Consider the following 18,773-nt stretch of genomic DNA (forward strand, 5'->3'; position numbering starts at 1 on the left):
ATCTCATCCCTAATGCTTGTCCTGTAATGGGCAGAGGATATGTCTCGTGCCAGTCCACGGTGAAAAAGCTGCAGCACTGGAAGGTGGTCCCGTGGGAACGTACCTTTACTGTCTGCATGTGTTGGCAGGTAACACCAGCTGCTGGGGCAAGGCTTGGCTGCCAAGTGTTGGTATCATAAGTGGACGTGCTTCACACGAGCGGAACATGAAGAGGAAGTCAGAGATCAGCTGCAGCCCAGACTTAGGCTGTGTGCACACGCTACGGATTAGGTGCGGATTCATCCGCGCGGATTTTGTAAAATCCGCAGGTGAAACCGCAGGTCAAAAGACCTGCGGATTGCTCTGCGGTTTTGCCCTGCGGTTTTTCATCTCCTCAATGGAGGAGATGGCAAACCGCAGCAGAATCCGCAGAAAGAATTGACATGTCAAATCTTTCTGCGGATTGAAAACCGCAGATAATCCGCGCGGAAAATTCCGCACCGTCTGCATTGCGGTTTTTGATTCCCATAGGGAATCATGGTACTGTACACCGCAGCAAAAACTGCTGCGGGTCCGCAGCGGCCAAAACCGCTGCGGAACCGCAGCAAAATCCGCAGCGTGTGCACACAGCCTTACACTTCATATTCAGTTTGTCCGAAGGTGAGGCCAGTGACGCCGGCGCTGATTGGGTGCCAGGGTCAAGTACCATACCACCGCATCACAGGCCCGCCAGGAGTGCAGACACAGCTGGAACGGTGTCCGCACAGGAGGTGAATATAAACTTCATCGTTTGATCAGGGCCGAATGTTTAGTTTAAGAAAGGGTTGTCCTAGTAGTGGTCAACCCCTTGTAAGAGAGTTTGTAAAATCTCATCTTCAGTGCTGCAACTGTAAAATCCACTGCGTACTCTCCCAATGTGAACATTAGGGTGACCGGATCTCATATGGGGGGGGAAAAATGTCAGAATCTTGTTTGTCTGGACCCCACAAAACTATTCCCCTTTCCAGATATTGAGAGAGCCAAAATTTGAGCTCGATCAAACGACGTTAACCCGTGCCGCTCGTCGCTCAAAGTTTGAAAAAATCCAAATTGAGGTATTTTAAGATTTAGGTATTTTGCATAGTCTGTTAGACTATAAAGAATGTGACAACAACATTGCAGAAATAGCCCTGACCAAATTTTCGAACCATTTGTGGTATTTGAATGCAGAGTTAGTGGGATTATCGTTTTTTGATCCCACCATTACAGACAATGAAAAGTTGTTAATGGCTAATAAATTGCTCAGTAGCACAGATGAACCATCAGAGCACGCTAACCTACATGAGTTGATCATTTTACATAGTTATCTAATCTATTCTAGAGCTTTTGTTAAAGTAGTTTTTGAAACGTCAGAATATAATGCTCGGCATTTGCTTACAACTTGCAGGACATATTGCTTTTGTTCTTCATCTTTTGTCAGAAGGTCGTTAAAGTCGGTTACTTCCTACCTCTCTTAATTTTTCTTTCCTAACTTTTGGCTTTACAACCCTAGCGTGCTCTGATGGTTCATCTGTGCTACTGAGCAATTTATGGTGGTTCTTATTTTCCAGTCAAATTGCAGCTCTAAAATGGCAAGCCGCAGGCGAGCCACACAAAATTTGTTGGCAATGTGTAGCCTAAAGGCTATCACCCAGAAAAGTTGGTTCTAGCTCTCAAACACAGATGTTATGAAGCCAGTTCTACCAATCGACACAGCACATTACACCTGTGGGGACTGTGCAAACCAAGCACAGCACCCTTGGTGTGGGTTAACCAGTTCAGTGCCTCACCCCACTTGGATGGAAAACAAGTATCTCCAACTCATCTGGCTCCTGTAAAGGCAGACCTGCCAATCAAGGAAAAGGGGGCGGAGACGGGAAAAACAAGTAGGTTGGACCACGCCATGGTGCACTGAGCGTCTGCTTGGTTGGTACAGTCATTTTGTGCACACAGACTCCATGTAAAGATTGTCTTTAGGCCTTGGTTTACATCAGCAGTATGGGTGACATTTCTTGTGCGGAGAATAGCGTCTCTGCAAGATAAATGGGCATGCTGTGGTCTGGAAAGACGTGCCTCATGTCCGTCTCCGTGGGTGAGAGCCGCGGGTGTGAGCCGCGGGTGTCCCTGCACGCATAGTGGTCAGTGGAGATGGGATTCCTTGAAATCCTCTCCACTGCTGTAACATTTGGACGCTGCGGATGTATGCAGCGTTTACTGATCGCGTGCACCTACCCTCAGAGGTCCGTCCGTCTCAGGAGTTCTATTACTGATACAGAGTGCAGAGGTGAATGGGTGTAGGGAAGATGCATTCATAGCAATTCTCCTTCTGCTCTTAGGGGCTTTGTTATCAGAAAAGAAATTACTTAAATCGGGGTATGTAAAAAAAAAAAAAAAAAACAACAATCAAACTTCAAATTTCCAAATTTGCTGTAAAATACAAATAAAATAAACACCCTGTTGGCCAGTCATTAGCACAGGCAGCAGTACAATGAGTATTAATACCCCGGATCCAGCATTCACAATGTGTGATGTCACAGCTCACCTCCTCCCCCTTACTTCCCAACAACCTTTGCCCTGATGACAGCATGCTCAGAACAAATCAGTGAGTCAGAGCCTGTCTGCTGCTGAAAACTCCAGTTTGTGAATCTAGTGTCAGATCTACATTATTTATTTTAAATATATAATGTAAAAACCTGATGTAAACAATTTCATTTTCTGTTTGTACATTCTCTTTAGCTCTCATCAATTTTAAAGTTGCAAAAACCAGTTTTCAGTGCAGCGCTTTTACTGCAGAAAAAAGCTGCGTGTGAACATAGCCTTCCGAAACACGTATTGCTCCTGGCAGTAATGTATCTTGGTTGTATGCTTATTTCTCCCTTGTCCGAGAGAAACTGCTTACTGTTTGTGGCCATTACTGTTACGTTATTGTCTTACTATCCAGAAGTGAGCTTTTATTTACTTTACTCATTCATATAGCACCATTAATGTCCACAGCGCTTTTACAGACATTATCATCTCTGTCCCCAATGGGGCTCACAATCTACATTCCCTTTTGGTATGGCTTTGGACTGAGAGAGGAAATCGTAGAACCTGGAGGAAAGCCACGCAAACACGGGGAGAACATACAAACTCCTTGCAGATGTTGTCCTTGGCGGGATTTGAACCCAGGACTCCGGTGCTGCAATGCTGCTGTGCCAACTTAAGCCCCCGTCACACTAAGCGAGATCGCTGTGTGAGACACCTATCAGCAACCGCCCCCCCCCGCCCGGTATCACTGATCGTGCAGGAACGTCCTGGGCCTTTTTTTGATCGTTGGTCTCCCGCTGGCGAGCAGCGGGAGACCATCGATCAGCGAGCTCCCAGCGCTGTATGCAGACATGGGGAGCTGGTATCCAAGGTAAACAACGGGTAACTAAGCGCGCGCGTTGCTTAGTTACCCACTGTGTACCCTGGATACCAGCTCCCAGCGCAAGCACGCTGGTATCCAGGGTACACAGCGGTAACTAAGCGACTCACGCGCGCTTAGTTACCCGCGTCCTCGCTGGTCCTGAATACTGGACCCAGCAATCATGTAGCGACACACCAGCGATCCTGACCAGGTCATATCGCTGGTGCGTCGCTATGTGTAGCGGAGCCCTTAGGCTAGGGGCAGACGCTGCGGTTTTGGCCGCCTGGGATCCGCAGCAGTTCTGCAGACAGTGTACAGTAGCATGTTATCGTATGGAATTTACAATCTGCTGTGCACATGCTGCGGATTCTTAACTGCGGAAAAGCTGCGGTTTTGAATCCGCAGAAAGAATTGACGTGTCACTTCTTATCTGCGGATTCTGCTGCGGTTTACCATCTCCATTGTAGAGGTGATAAACCGCAGGTAAAACTTCAGGTCATTTTACCTGCAGTTCCGCAGATACCAATCCGCAGCGTGTGCACATAGCATTAGTGTCTTCTGTAACCGTTCTCCTATCAGAGAGCCTTGAGGTCCATTTTGTGGACCAAACCGCAGCATTGAACGATCATCTGCCGTTTAATGGCCGCTTTACTCATGCAGACCGAAGTGATCTATGTGCTCTGAGCTATCCGTGATTTTTGGCCGTGGTTCTCGTCCCATACGCTTTCAGATGATCTCTAAATCCCACCGGCTTGCCCTCCTGTACCTGCAAGTAAACGAGGGATGGGGGTCTGTTGTGTTTCACTATGCTTGATCTTTTGTTCATGCAGAAAGTTGAACCTTTTCTTGTCTAAATAAACTAGCATTTGGTAGATGGCTTGGATCTCGCGTATGCCCGGCTTACGGGGGTTGTCCCATAAACAACGTATGACGCCTATCCACAGAATGGGTGACAAATGTATGTTCTCTGTGGGTCCCATCTTTGTCTGACCACTGCGTCTTTCATTGCCCCCCTACAGGAATGGTGTCGACATATGTACATTACCGCTCAGTTCACCCAGAGAATTTTTGGCCCTCCATTTTCAAGAATGGTGAGGGGCTCGGCAGCCGGAGACCTTCCGATCACACATGGCGTCTTGTGGATAAATGATTGAGACCACCACTGTAACTCTTTACTGGGTACAAATGTCCACACATCTCCAGGCCACTTCTGCTCACTTCTAGCGTTTGAGGCCGGGATGTGCCGAGCATGTTCTTTCACCTGTCTGATGTGCCGAGCCTCTGTCACCAGATCTTGGTCTTCCTATTTGTGTCTTGGATACTGTTACATGGTGAAAATGAAAGTTGTTGGAGCAGGAAAAGCTCCTTTTGTTATCCAATAGACTTGTGTATCCAGTTCTTTTCACCCAGGGACATAACTCTGTGCCTCATGCTTCACATTGTTTGGCTGGTTTAAGTAGATTGCAATTCGCTGTCCTCTGTATTTAGCATAAATGTCGTCTTTTCTCAGAATTAATCTACCGGTTTTGTCTTTCTAGGTGCTGGAGAGTCGGGGAAAAGCACAATCGTGAAGCAGATGAGAATTCTTCATGTGAATGGCTTTAATGCTGAGTAAGTACAGCTACTGATACGGATCTTCACATGTGATGGACTTGATGGAGCTTTTGGGTGGGATGCCGCCTGCCCGTGTCTGCTAGTGCCAAAGCCCCTTTAACATATAGCCATCAGGGGTAAACTGCATTCATTTGCAAGGTATTTTTTTTCTGTGCAATGTTGGCATTGGTGCTTTGTAAAGGGAAACTCCTTTAATGTCCGGTAGGTGAGGGGCATTTACTGCATTGGCTTGTCGTTGGGCCACGTTCAAGGCGCCTTCTCTCCACCTCGGAAAAGCTGCATGTAAAAGGTTATGATCACGACTACGGTGACACGTGGGAAGTGTCATTTCTTTTGGACTTTGTTTTCTGGCTCAAAATGGCTGTAATCTAAGAAACTGTATCAAAGCCTTCACATTGAGTTCAGGATCTCCAGACTGATAAGTAATTAGTATGTGACGCTGTGGGTACACGCGGGGGCGTTCCCTGCTGCAAAGGTTCTATCTAAGCAGTTCTAGGCAATGATCAGATATCTTATTATATAGCGTTACCCTTTGGGTGTTGTAGCATATTTGGTACATTGTACATATCGCCCCTAAGCTAAATCTGTCCTCGATTAGCCACATGTGAAAGCTACAATAGGGTGTGAGTGTCTCATAAAATAATAAAATACTATTCTCTCTGATATCTGTTCTGCCTATGGCGCGTGTGTCCCCCGCCTCCTTATTGCTCGGAGTACAGTGTTTTTGGGTTATTTTTTTTTCTATATGATAAAACACCATAGAAAATGCATGTACATTGATAATAGGACAATATAGGGGACCCTGAAAAAAATGCTTCAGGAAAACTGAAATTCATAGCTCTCTGGGGGCCTGAAAGTGTTTGTATTGAGCCCCTTCTATGTGACATTGTCACGGAGGGTTTAGTTCAGTATATTTCTATACACTTGTGTATTGACATAGCAAATTTTATTTTGACTTTAAAGGGAAAGTGTCATCAGAAAACGACCTGCAGTATAAAAATCTTTGCACACGCTCATTAGATGCTTGAATACAAAAGTCAGCATCAGTCGATTGATGCAAATAAGCGTGTGAATTCCCTGATTTGTGAAGTTTATAGAATGTGGTTTAAAGGAAAAAAAATCCAGCTTGAAAATTAAAGTTTTTGTTTTTTTTAAATACAGATTACAATATGGGGGAGGGGAATTTCCATCCTGTTTTTGTAGGGATAAAAAAAATGCATGAAACACAAAAATCCTGATGGCTTCCTTTCAATGCTGGTATCGTTGTGTATTGAGCCAGTTATGCTGAGGTCTCCAGCACAAAGTAGAAATGTGATGTTTGCAATCTTCTACTTTTTTTATATTGCAGTTTCTTTGTCGTCTTTATAATCTTATCTGATGTAGTTGTCCAAAATCCAGGAAAATGTTAATTAATGTGTATAGGGGCCTCCCACTGTCTCTCTACAGCAGATGATTGGGTGGTGGCGGGCTGCTGATGGGACATGGTGGCTAAGATGGACAGAACTACCTGGTCAGTCAGGACTATTATGATAATAGGATTGAACAGACCCCAACATTGGTGAGCAAATATCCATTCTTTGCTGAAGCCCCTTGTAGCAATTGAACCTTTATGTCCTGGTGTATTCATGTTCTGTGTAAAGGGAGTGATTCCTATAACAATGGTACAAGGCAGTGGCTCCCACTTTAGTGTGTGCATATATAGGGGGACACATTGGTGAATGTTGGTGGTATCTGTACTGGTTTAGAGCATTTGCTGTGCCCTCCTCACTTGTATGTGATCTGGGCTCAGGCACTCTTGTGCTAGTAGCACATTGCCTCAGGCAGTCTTATAGGTAGATTATCTGGGGTTTCATTCACCAGTCCTTTTCCCAGATATGGACACGTATAAACGTGTTTTTTTTTTTTTTTTTGCCAAGTGCACTTAGACTAAGTTTACTATTCCAGTAATCATCTGTTAGGACAGATCCATCAGCAATCCGTTGCCCAAAAAGTTGTGCAGACACAATTTTTTTTTTTTTTTTTTTTTTCTCCATTTTAAAGAAGAAAAAAAAAAACTGACTACAGCTTTTTAACATTGGTCTATGGAAAATGGATCCGTTAATTGGCCATATGTTTTTCTCCCATTTGAAATGGATCCGTTTTTTGCTAACTAAATAGGTTTCAAATAGATGATTACAAGAAAGTTCAGATGTCCAGTAGCACATTACGTTTTTTTTTTTTCACCTCCACTAAGCAAAAAATGCTTAGCTACTTACCGGTAGCGGTGTTTTTCAGGAGCCCATGACAGCACCTCGAGAGAGGGGATCCGCCCTTCGCGGACAGGAAACCTACAGACATAAAAAAGGGCGGCCCTCTCTCCCGTCTCAGTTGGATTACAGAGCATGAGAGGACCTCCCTGGTTAGTAGCAATTCATATATACACAGGCAAACTAAATATTCTTCACACCTGTGACTAAAGTCTAACCGAAAGAAAGGTGCTGACCCATACGTGAGAGCAGAGGGAGGGAATGTAAAGGTGCTGTCATGGGCTCCTGAAAAACACCGCTACCGGTAAGTAGCTGAGCATTTATTCAGTCGCCATGACACAGCACCACGAGAGGTTTACAGAGATGAAGAGAACTTAGGGAGGGATAGCTGCCTCAAGCACCTTTCTCCCAAACGTGAGGTCGGCGGACCCGCCTAAATCCTATCTATAGTGGATAAAGAACGTGGATGGAGAGGACCACATGGCTGTCTTACATATGTCCTCAATGGATACTTCCGACCTCTCTGCCCAGGATGTTGCCACGGCCCGAGTAGAGTGCGCCTTTTTGCCTTCCGGGATTTCCAACCCACCTGCTGTATAAGCAAAAGAAATTGTGTGATACTTACCTCCGACCGGCTACCCCACTGGTTATCGCTGATCGCGCAACAACGTCCTGGACCGTTTCTCGTCGGCCACTTCCTGCTGGGCTTCCTGCAGGCGCCGACGAGCGACGCGGGCGGGAAGACGTCTTCATCGCCGCGTCTGACAGGTAAGTAACGACCGCCGACCGCTGCTATGTCGCTGGCGAGATCTGCCTGTTTGGCAGCTCGCTAGCGACCATTTAGCGATGCACCAGCGATCCTGACCGGGTTGTATCGTGGTCGGAATCGCTGGTGCATCGCTAAATGTAACGGTACCCTAAGTGTATTTGTGGCTAGACCCATCTCCAACCCCTTCTGAAGGAATTCCAGTATCTGGCCAATGCGGATTTTCTGACCAACCTCTGCCCCTGAGGCTGATAAGAATCTTCTCCAGACTCTAGATATTTGTCGTGGAGGCTTTCCTGCTTTTTAATAGGGTGTTGACTAGCCCACAGGAAAACCCCCTCCCTCTCAGCAGCCCCCCCCTCAAATTCCACGCCGCTAGGTGTAAGTTGGAAACTTGTGGGTGATACACTGGACCTTGAGACAGAAGGTCCAGGAGCTCTGGTAGAATCCATGGCTGGGACACGGACATCTTCCTCAGCCAAGAAAACCACGGTCTACTGGGCCAGAATGGGGCTACTGGGATAACGTGAGCCCTGTCCTCTCGAATCTTCCTCAGCACTATCGGAATTAAATTCAGTGGGGGGGGGGGGGGAAGGCGTACGCCAGGTCGAAGTTCCAAGGGATCAGGAGAGCGTCCACGGCATATGGGTTCTGTCTGGGATCCAGAGAACAAAACAAAGGGAGTTGTCTGTTTCTTTTGCTGGCGAACAAGTCTATTTCCGGGAGTCCCCACCTGTGTACGATCTGTCCGAAGATGGCCCTCTTTAGTGCCCACTCTCCCTGTTTGAGCCTGTTGCGACTTAGGAAATCGGCTGTTATATTTTGTTTTCCTTTTATATGGCGGGATAGAAGGTGAACCTCGGCGATCTGGAAGATACGATTTGCTACATCCGTTAAGGGCCTGGACCAGGTTCCCCCCTGGTGGTTAATGTAGGTTACAGTTACCTGGTTGTCTGAAAATAGCCTGACGTGTTTGACTTGTAGGGACATAAGGAAAGCAGTTGCAGCCCGCTCCACGGCTAACAGCTCTTTAAGGTTAGAGGAAAATTCTTGTTCTGACGGTGTCCACGCACCCTGGACCCACACATCCCCCATATGTGCTCCCCAGCCCCTGGGACTAGCATCCGTGGTTATGATTCGGGAGATATGATTTACCCAGGGAACTCCCCTACGCAGATTTGGTATCTGTGACCACCATCGTAGAGACTGAATGATATCGTTGGATAAGGTGAATCAACCCTCGAGGCGACCTTCTAGCCGACGGGTGTTGTGCAAAACATCTCACTGCAGAGTTTTGGTGTGGAATTGGGCCCAGAGTACTGCTGGTATACATGATGTTAGTGAGCCCAACAGGGACATTGCCCCCCTAAGTGTAACCGATGGGTTGTCTATCACCCTGAGTGTCTGACGCTGAATGTTGAATATTTTAGATTCTGGTAATCGACACTCCTGTATATCAGAGTCTAGGATAAGGTTGAGGAACTGCTGAACTTTTAGGGGCTGCAACTGTGACTTTTTAAAATTAATGATCCATCCTAACCCCTGAAGGCTGGATATTACCTTCCCTAATTGGGCAGTGCAGTGAGATTCCGAGTGCCCCACAATTAGTAGATCATCTAGATAGGGGATCACGAGAATGTCTTGTTCGTGCAAATGAGCCATAACCTCAGCCTTTATCTTTGTGAAGACCCGGGGAGCGACTGCAACCCCGAAGGGAAGTGCCCTGTATTGGAAGTGGCATATAATTCCGCCCAGTGAAACGGCCACCCTTAGAATTGCTGATGATCTGCGTGTATCGGGACGTGATAATAGGCGTCTTTAAGGTTTATGACTACCACAAAGCACCCACTGAATAGCAATTTAATAGCAGATTTCACAGACTTCATTTTGAAAGATTGAATTTTAATAAATTTATTGAGGCTTCTGAGATTAATGATGGTGCGGAAGGAGCAGTCTGTCTTCTTGACTAGAAAGAGGGGGGAGTAGAACCCTTTACCTCTTTGTAGCTCAGGAACCCTCACCAAGACACCCTTCTGGAGAAGTTCACGGACCTCCGACTCCAACGCCTTCTGTTCTGTAGATGAAGAGCGGATGGGGGTTAGAAGAAATTTTGCATGCGAGGTTCTCTGGAACTCAAACCTCAGTCCCGTTCTGATAATGCTCCCGTATCCATGGGCTATTTCCCCCCGACCTGGTCCGGCAGTCATTTAGGATTACTACGGTCCCGTGGGGTATTAAACCTATACCCCCTACCTTTCCTCCTGCTGTCATATCTGGGTCTTTCTCTTGTTGCTCTCCTACGGTCAGACCACCTTCTGTAAGAGTCCCGTCTGTAAGATGGCCTTCCTAAGTAGGGGAATCGTTTCTTGCTGTCGCCAGCTTTCTCTAACAGTTCATCCAGCACTTAACCAAATAAATGAACCCCTTCACACGGGATGCCGCATAACTTTGATCTGGCCTGCATATCACCTGGCCAACATTTTAAGCCACAAGGCCCTACGGGCGGCATTGGAGAGGGCCGCGGATCTGACTGCTAACTTCAGAGTCCGCTGACGCATCTGAGAGGAAGGCCGCCGCTCCCTGGGTTGTAGAAAGGGAGGAAAGGATGTCCTGTCTTGGGACCTTATCTCTAAGCTGCTCTTCTAAATGGTCCAACCATACCATTAAGGACCTGGCAGTGCACGTGGCAGCGATCGCTGGTCTGAGGGCTCCTGCTGATGTCTCCCAGGTTCCCTTAAGGAAGACGTCTGCCTTCCTATTATCCAGCGGGTCCTTTTAAGCTACCAAGGTCCTCAAAGGGTAGGGAACTTTTTTTTTCGCACGCTTTGGCGACTGCTGCGTCCAGTCTTGGGGCTTTGTCCCATAAGGATGAAGCTGCCTCCTCAAATGGATACCTTCTTTTGAAGGCAGGAAAGGCTCCCTGCCACCCATCGGGCTTTTTCCACTCCCTTGTGATAAGGGCGCTGATTTTGTCTACTAACGGAAAGGACCTTCGATTTTTCCGGTCCAACCCCCTGAACATCGAATCCTGCACGGACTTCTCTGTCGGGGTCTCCTCAATTCCCATTGTGCTGTTTACCGCCTTTACTAGATGACTGACTCGTTCTAGCGGAAAACAGGAGTGGGATGAGTTTGATGTTAACTCTTGTGAATCGCTGTCTAAGATTAAAACGGGGGACTTCCCTTTAAACCCTGTGTCCGGAGATAGGGATCTGACCGAACCCCTAACCTCCTGCCTGACTATCTCCCGCAAACTGGAGATAAAGTTGGAGGTCTCTTCTGTGACTAGGCGATGTATGCAGGGTCTACATAGCTTCCTTCCATGACCGTCTGGAAGGGGAGACCCGCACTCTGCACACTCTGTGCTTGCTTTTCCTGGAGCACTTTTTCCCCTGACAGATTGGAGAGAGGGAACATAAGGGGAACAGAAAATCACCAAGGTGAACTTTCTCGTAGCTCACTTACCCCTGGCTTTTAACAGAGTGGTACCGGGTTCTGTGGAGGGTTCAACATAGCTGCCGATCCTTTACGGCTCGTGGACTTCTCAGGCTTCGCCTTCTGGATAGATTTATGCCTCCCAGAGTGGCTGCTGCTGCTAGACCGCTGCTGGGACTTTTCTGAAGGCTGTGGCAGTGGCTGCTCATTCAGAGACTCTGCATGCTCCAGAGATGCCATTATGCACTACACAGGGCCAGAAGCATCCCGCAGCTGACCTGAGTCTAAGTAGCTCGCCATCCCCCAGGTACCGCCCCCGATGGGGCCAGCAGGTGTCTCTCATCCTGGCCTGCCGAGTAACCCCCCCCCCCCCCCCGACGGTGCCCGCTGCGAGAGCTGGAGGCCCTGCCGGGCCCGGGATTCCACTCAAGAAACTTCGAACTCCTGAAGAGGTATGTCTGAAGGGATCCATTGTCACGGACAGGAAACCAACTGAGACGGGAGAGAGGGCCGCCCTTCTTTGTCTGTAGGTTTTCTGTCCCCTCTCTCGTGGTGCTGTCATGGCGACTGAATAAAACCCGGATCCGCTTGAAATAGGAGAACAATGGATGGCTAACTGATCCTTATTCCTTTTCATAAGGTGTGTGCTTGACCCGCAACTCCATTTGGCTCTCCCTAGGGGCACACAGCATAAAGCCCACTGTAGAACGGATCCTACTATTTCTTATGTATCCAGTGGATGGATGATGAGTTTTAATAGACTGGAAAACCCTTCTAAGCCAATGTCTGGGCCTGAGAGGTTGTATGTTGGTAGCGGTGAGTAAAAAGATTCGGATTACCCTGCTCTGGCGTCCAGTTCTGTCAGTAGGACAGTGCTCACTTCTGCGCCAGCATTCAGCTGCCTGGCATAGAAGGCGTCTCTGCTGCTAATTGGGCCCCCCGTGAGGTATGTTATGAAGTCATGGGGGGCCTAATAAGCATCACACCCCTAGGATGTTGTGCAGCAGGCTGCTGGTGTGGAAATGAGCACTGAACTGGAGGCCGGAGCAGGGTAGTATGAATCTTTTTGTTCATCTGTCCCTTATGATGTTTACTCCGCACACTGTCAGGTTTTGACAGCCATATTTCATGGTGCGTATGCAGACCACAAGGCCTAACTGCCGGGGCATCTCCTGACCCAATCTTACAGCCCCACAGGCCTGTGAGATGTTGTGTACCCACGGTCAGTCCGGGCATTGCGGCCTGTATATGGACGGTGAAATGTGGCCGTCTGGACTCTCCTTCAGGTATATAGGCACCTTGGTTTGTGCACTGTCTCCTCAGGTCCTGCACTACGTACAGTTTTTGTTTTTTTCCAGGAGTGATCTGTTACATTGGGTGTTGTGTGCACAGTTGGGATGTATTTTTGTAGGCTATGCTCCCGGCATAATTAACAAGTGCCAATGGGCAGGAATTGCATGTAGTTGACTTTCGTGAACCGGCGTCTTGTTACACAGTCTGCAGGACTACTAAGGTAGTCCGCATACATATACTTGCTCGCTGTTTTCTCAGCAGTCTAGCTTCAAATGGGCCAGTGTTTTGGCCACGTAGTCCAGTTTTTGTATGTGGCCATCTGTTACAGCAGGAGACCCCGAATACAGATTATGAAGGTTGTGTTCAATGACTCCAGGACGTCTTTGAGGATTTCATTGACCTCTAGGCCCGTTCTCATCTCCGGGATATCACATTCACCTTTTTCTGTTTACAAGAGATAAAAGGGAAATATAGATGGCCCAGGAGATGATGCACATGAACGCCATCATATTCTAGTTCAGTCTCCGGAGGATAGGGTTAATGTGTTGGCAGCGATCGTGTTCTGTTCCCCGATGCACAGATTGATACCGTTTTGCCAGTAAATTTGCCAAGATAGAAGTTTGTGTCAGTGCCGGCTGCGTCCTCCCACTTACAGTGTGTTTCTTCCTCTGTTCCAGCGAGTCTCTCTAAACCTGACCGTACTAATTGCCTGCGTGTTTCTGTGTGCAGGGGAAATGACTGCCTTATTAGGTCATCGGAGCACGTGACGGACCCTCACTCCTGCCGTCCCTATGGATGGAGATGGGACCGTTACAGGATCTTGCTAGAGTAGATGTCGGACAATTATCATCCTGAGGATCCTGTTATATGATGATAGGAGTGCTTGTCTCTCTGTTCTGAAAACAGTCAGCTGCAGTTTATTATTTGCTATGGTCCCACACAATAAGAATATTGTGTGGCTTTATGTACAGGGTGGGCCATTGATATGGATACACCTAAATAAAATGGGAATGGTTGGTGATATCAACTTCCTGCTTGTGGCACATTAGTATATGGGAGGGGGGAAATGTTTCAAGATGGGTGGTGACCATGGTGGCCATTTTGAAGTTGGCGATTTTGGATCCAACTTTATTTTTTCCAATGAGAAGAGGATCATGTGACACATCAAACTTATTGATAATTTCACAAGAAAAACAATAGTGTGCTTGGCTTTAACATAACTTTATTCTTTCATGAGTTATTTACAAGTTTATGATCACTTATAAAATGTGTTCAAAGTGCTGCCCATGGTGTTGGATTGTCAATGCAACCCTCTTCTCCCACTCTTGACACACTGATAGCAACACCACAGAAGAAATGCTAGTCTAAGGCGGTCAGATTCCTTGTAAGAATGCTCAGACCTGACACCCATAATATGGTGGTGCACCATCTTGCTGGAAAGACTCAGGGAACGTGCCATCTTCAGTGCATATAGAGGGCATCACATCATCATGTAGCAATTTCAGATATCCAATGGCATTGAGGTTTCCATTGATGAAGCATGGCCCCACTATCTTTGTACCCCATATACCACACCATACCATCAATTATGGGTGTCAGGTCCGAGCATTCCTACATGAACAGTTTCCTGGAAAGTGGATTGGTCATCGTGGGCTAGTTGAATGGCCACCATTGTCTCCCGATCTGACCCCCTTAGACTTTTATCCTTGGCGTCATCTGAAGGCAATTGTCTATGCTGTGAAGATACAAGATGTGCAGCATCTGAAACAACGGATACTGGAAGCCTGTGCTAGCATTTCTTCTGTGGTGTTGCTATCAGTGTGTCAAGAGTGAGAGAAGATGGTTGCATTGACAATCCAACACCATGGGCAGCACTTTGAACACATTTTATAAGTGGTCATAAACTTGTAAATAACTCATGAAAGAATAAAGTTACATTAACACCAAGCACACCATTGTTTTTCTTGTGAAAATTCTCAATAAATTTGATGTCACATGACCCTCTTCCCTTTGGAAAAAAATAAAGTTGGATTCAAAATGGCCGCTATGGTCACCACCCATCTTGAAAAATTTCCCCCCTCCCATATACTAATGTGCCGCAAACTGGAAGTTGATATCACCAACCATTCCCATTTTATTTAGGTGTATCCATATAAATGGCCACCCTGTATATTGCCTGAATGGTAAAGTTGGTGACTATGTGCAGATGGCAGATGTTGATGTCAGTGATTATTTGGATGCTAAGGTGTAACCTGACGTTTCTGCTTCCATGAGAGCCCCCACTAAAGCAGGAGTCACACATAGCAATCTCGCTAGCGATATCGCTGCTGAGTCACAAGTTTTGTGACGTAACAGCGATCTCACCAGCGAGATCGCTGTGTGTGACAGCGATCAGCGAGCGGCCCCCCTGCCTGTATCGCTGTAAGAAACCTCTGGACATTTTTTTTGGTCGCTGGGCTCCCGCTGGCCAGCACGCATCGCTGCGTGAGACAGGCAGGAGACCAGCGATCAGCTGTAAAAAATAGAATTAAAATAAAAAATATAGTTATTCTCACCTTCCGACGTCCCGCGCAGCATTCCTCTCTCCACGCTCCGGTCCCAATGATCCTTTGCACGAATGACCGCGAGACCGTGACATCTCGCGGTCATTCTCCCAAAGGATTACTGGGACCGGAGCGTGGAGAGAGGCAGGATGGCTGCGCGGGACGTCGGAAGGTGAGAATAACTATATTTTTTATTTTAATTCTATTTTTTACAGGGATGGCCAGCGATGCCGGGCGCTCGGTATCGCTGTGCTAATCGCTGGTGAAGCTGTCTGTGTGACAGCTCACCAGCGATCACATAGCGACTTACCAGCGATCCTGACACCTTGATATCGGTGTCTGTATCGCTGGTAAGTCGCTATGTGTGACTCCAGCTTAACACTGTCCTCATGGACCCTCTTAGGCAGCTGTTACGTCTACAGCTACGAAACGTACCTGGAATTTCAGAAGGTGAGGGTGGCATGCCAGATCTTTTAGTTGGGGTGAGAAAGTTGGTGCTGAAACCCTGAGCAGTCCTTGAAATAAGGCCAGCAATGCTCAACCCACCCTTAGAAAGTGAGGCTATATGTGTATACTGCCTCCATACAGCAGCGATCTCCGAGGAGAGCTGGGCATGCCAAGCACACCCGACAGGGCATACATCCAGCTGAGCAATGATCATTGGAGGGCTTGTGGTCGACCACAATGTGTATGGTATCCTGCTCCTCCCTGAAATCCTTTAGCCAGGTGATTGCTGGGACTGTCACAGTGTAATGCACACTGGAGGGGAGCGATGGAGCTGGAGCTTGGGTTCCTCAGTTTTTGATCAATTGATGATCATTTTAGTAACTAAATATTTTTGCTGAAGCCTGCTTAAGCTGTATCCCATTGGAAGCGGCCCGTGTAAAATGGGACTGTTGAGTGTCCATATTGGAATGAATCTGGCACTGCGCTGTGGTTCTAGGACACCATTGTAAACCGAGGGGGACACTATGGGTTTTGATGGCTAATGTAGGATCTAACGCTATCAATGTATTCATACATCAGTGTTACTATTTACTAATCTGTTCATCTTTCGTTTTAAAGAGAATCTGTCAGCACCTTGTTACATGTAGAGGTAGTGGTCTGAATGTGTGGTCATAAAAACTCCCCTTTTTTTTTTTTTTTGTGAGATCTTGTGTCAGTCATGAGAAATCTAGTGTACAAAACATATTCAAATCAGGCCAGAAGTGCACGGGGGGCGTCACTACCCTTGAAAGTCAGCACAGTAACTCCCCCATTGCACTGCTTGTCTGATTTGCATGTCTTTTAATGACTAGCATATCAGATCTTTACACATAAAGTACCATTACACAGGTCTGCAAAAGAAAATTTTTCAAGAGCTGTTTTGGTTATTCCACGTAATCTTTGTTTTGATTGCATTGATGTGAGTTAATAGTAATTTTGACTTTCAAAACCCTAAGATAAAAAAAAAAAAAAAAAATTGAGAAAAATTAACTTAATTTTGAAGAGCATTTTGTGGCAAATCCTGACGTCAAGGATTTTTTTCAATATTTTTTTCGTTTTCAGCACACCAAAATACATGGAAATTAGATGAAAATAATCAAACAGCTTTTTAGTCGCACGCCTGTGTTATTAGAAAACAACATGCATGTATACAGCTACATCAATAACCTTCATATATCACAGCTTCCCTATATCATAAGTTGGACAGGCTTGTAATATCTTAATATTTTCTTTCAGGGAGAAAAAGGTAAAAATTCAAGATATAAAGAATAACATAAAAGAGGCCATTGAAGTAAGTACACCCCAGATAGCACGGATATTGTAATCTCCAAGCTTTCCTGATTGGATACAATGCCTGTGGTTTTTTCCTTTCTCTGCAGACCATAGTAACGGCGATGTGCAATCTCTCGCCTCCAGTGGAGCTAGCGAACCCAGACAACCAGTTCCGAATTGATTATATCACAAGCTTACCGAGTCACAAGGATTTTGACTTTCCGGCAGTAAGTATCTGATTCTGACCAGATGGCTTTGTCTGTAACCATGTGTTACACAGAAGGAGAAAAAAAAATCCTGTTTCCTACTAAAGCGGGTCCTTTTTGGCACTCCCTATCCCCCCATAAATATGAACACTGGGTGGATTAGACAGGATTTATGACTTATATATGTTGAAGGTAGGAAGGGAGACAACAAGTATCATCCAGTCACCTCTGGCAGCTCACGTTTTGGAAGAAATCTACAACTTGCTCCAATAGAGGGTCTATCAGACTTGTGCCTTCACATCAATCCTCCAGATTTATGGCCAGTTTAAGAATTAAAGAAGTATGTAGCCTGTTGGGAAGTAAGGGACTGATAACATTGGGTTGGCAGGTACATTCTTGGTATGAGCAGGGCTTGCGGCAGCCCAATAGGTAACATGCACCTGTCCTATTAAAGGGTTTTCCCAACATTGGGAGTTTTTCGTTCCATAGGATAATGACGTTCTGATTTGTGGGCATCTGACCACCAGAAACCCCTCAAATCTGAGTACGGAGCTCAGCGCTCTTGTTTTCTCCTTTTGCCCCATTACACGTAAATGTAGTGATGGCGGTCAGATCCCCATTGAAAAATCCTTTAAGCAGAAAGGAACAAGTGTATGACTGTCGGCCGTAAATGAGACCTGGCACGCAGCTATCAGTAGCCCCTCTTATCTTGCCAATGTGGAAGGTAGAAGCACTGGATAAAGCCCCTTTAACCTTTGATAAATCTGCCATTCACAGGTAGATATGTACTGAAGGTTCATATATTTCCACTGTGACTCTCGCCTTCACAAAAGAAGCCATGTTGGAGAACTTGCAGTGTGATGACATCCTGATGTTTTACATCAGTTTTATTTTATTAGGAAATTTCCAGGTAGATCCTGTATGGTTTATACTTGTCCTATTGAAAAAGAAGGCATGGCTTCTCTTCTTGTCCTGACTTGCTACCTAATTAATGGCATTGCCGTCTTGGTAGGGACCTGGGGCGCACTTAATTTTTAAAACGAATTGATTCTCCTCCACTGTAGATCCCTTGGTACATCCAGACTCTAAATACCCAAAAAGTGTAGACTTCTTTATGCACCCTATAAACCCTCCTTGTAGTACACAAGGCAGGTCTAATCTGTGACACTTCCCATATATCCTGCCTGCGCAACATGCGGCCTGCCAAAGGATATCTTGGAACCCGCAGAGAAGTGATAGACCATGGCTCCCTTCCTTCTTCCTGTAATCACATGTATTCACGTCTTTCAGACGCAATTACACTTGAACACTTCAGGAGCAGAGGAATATTTGACAGCGCCCCGGCATGCAACAGTGTGATGAGGTCATCACACTGCCGACCTCATCACACTGCTATCACCTCAGAGGTAGCGGTAAGTGTTCCATGTAGGAGCCAAGGATTGACTGTATAAATTCGTATTGTAGAGGGGTAGGTGTTACTATGAGGGGCATATTATGGGGCAGTTGGGGGGGGGGGGGAAAACTGCG

General features: G+C 46.5%; 1 protein-coding gene across 2 annotated transcripts in view; it reads left to right on the plus strand.

Moving 5' to 3' along the window:
• Positions 1-18,773, plus strand: part of GNAS (GNAS complex locus) — a 301,279-nt gene that overhangs the window by 247,046 nt on the left and 35,460 nt on the right. For both annotated transcript variants that reach the window (XM_073582456.1, XM_073582457.1), the window contains exons 2-4: positions 4,924-4,996; positions 17,005-17,059; positions 17,148-17,267. In XM_073582456.1, the coding sequence (XP_073438557.1) occupies positions 4,924-4,996; positions 17,005-17,059; positions 17,148-17,267 (248 nt within the window). The remainder of the gene's footprint in view (positions 1-4,923; positions 4,997-17,004; positions 17,060-17,147; positions 17,268-18,773) is intronic.

This window comes from Dendrobates tinctorius, unplaced genomic scaffold (assembly GCF_039654945.1).
Source record: "Dendrobates tinctorius isolate UK_male_01 unplaced genomic scaffold, ASM3965494v1 ptg000071l, whole genome shotgun sequence".
Lineage (NCBI taxonomy): Eukaryota > Metazoa > Chordata > Amphibia > Anura > Dendrobatidae > Dendrobates > Dendrobates tinctorius.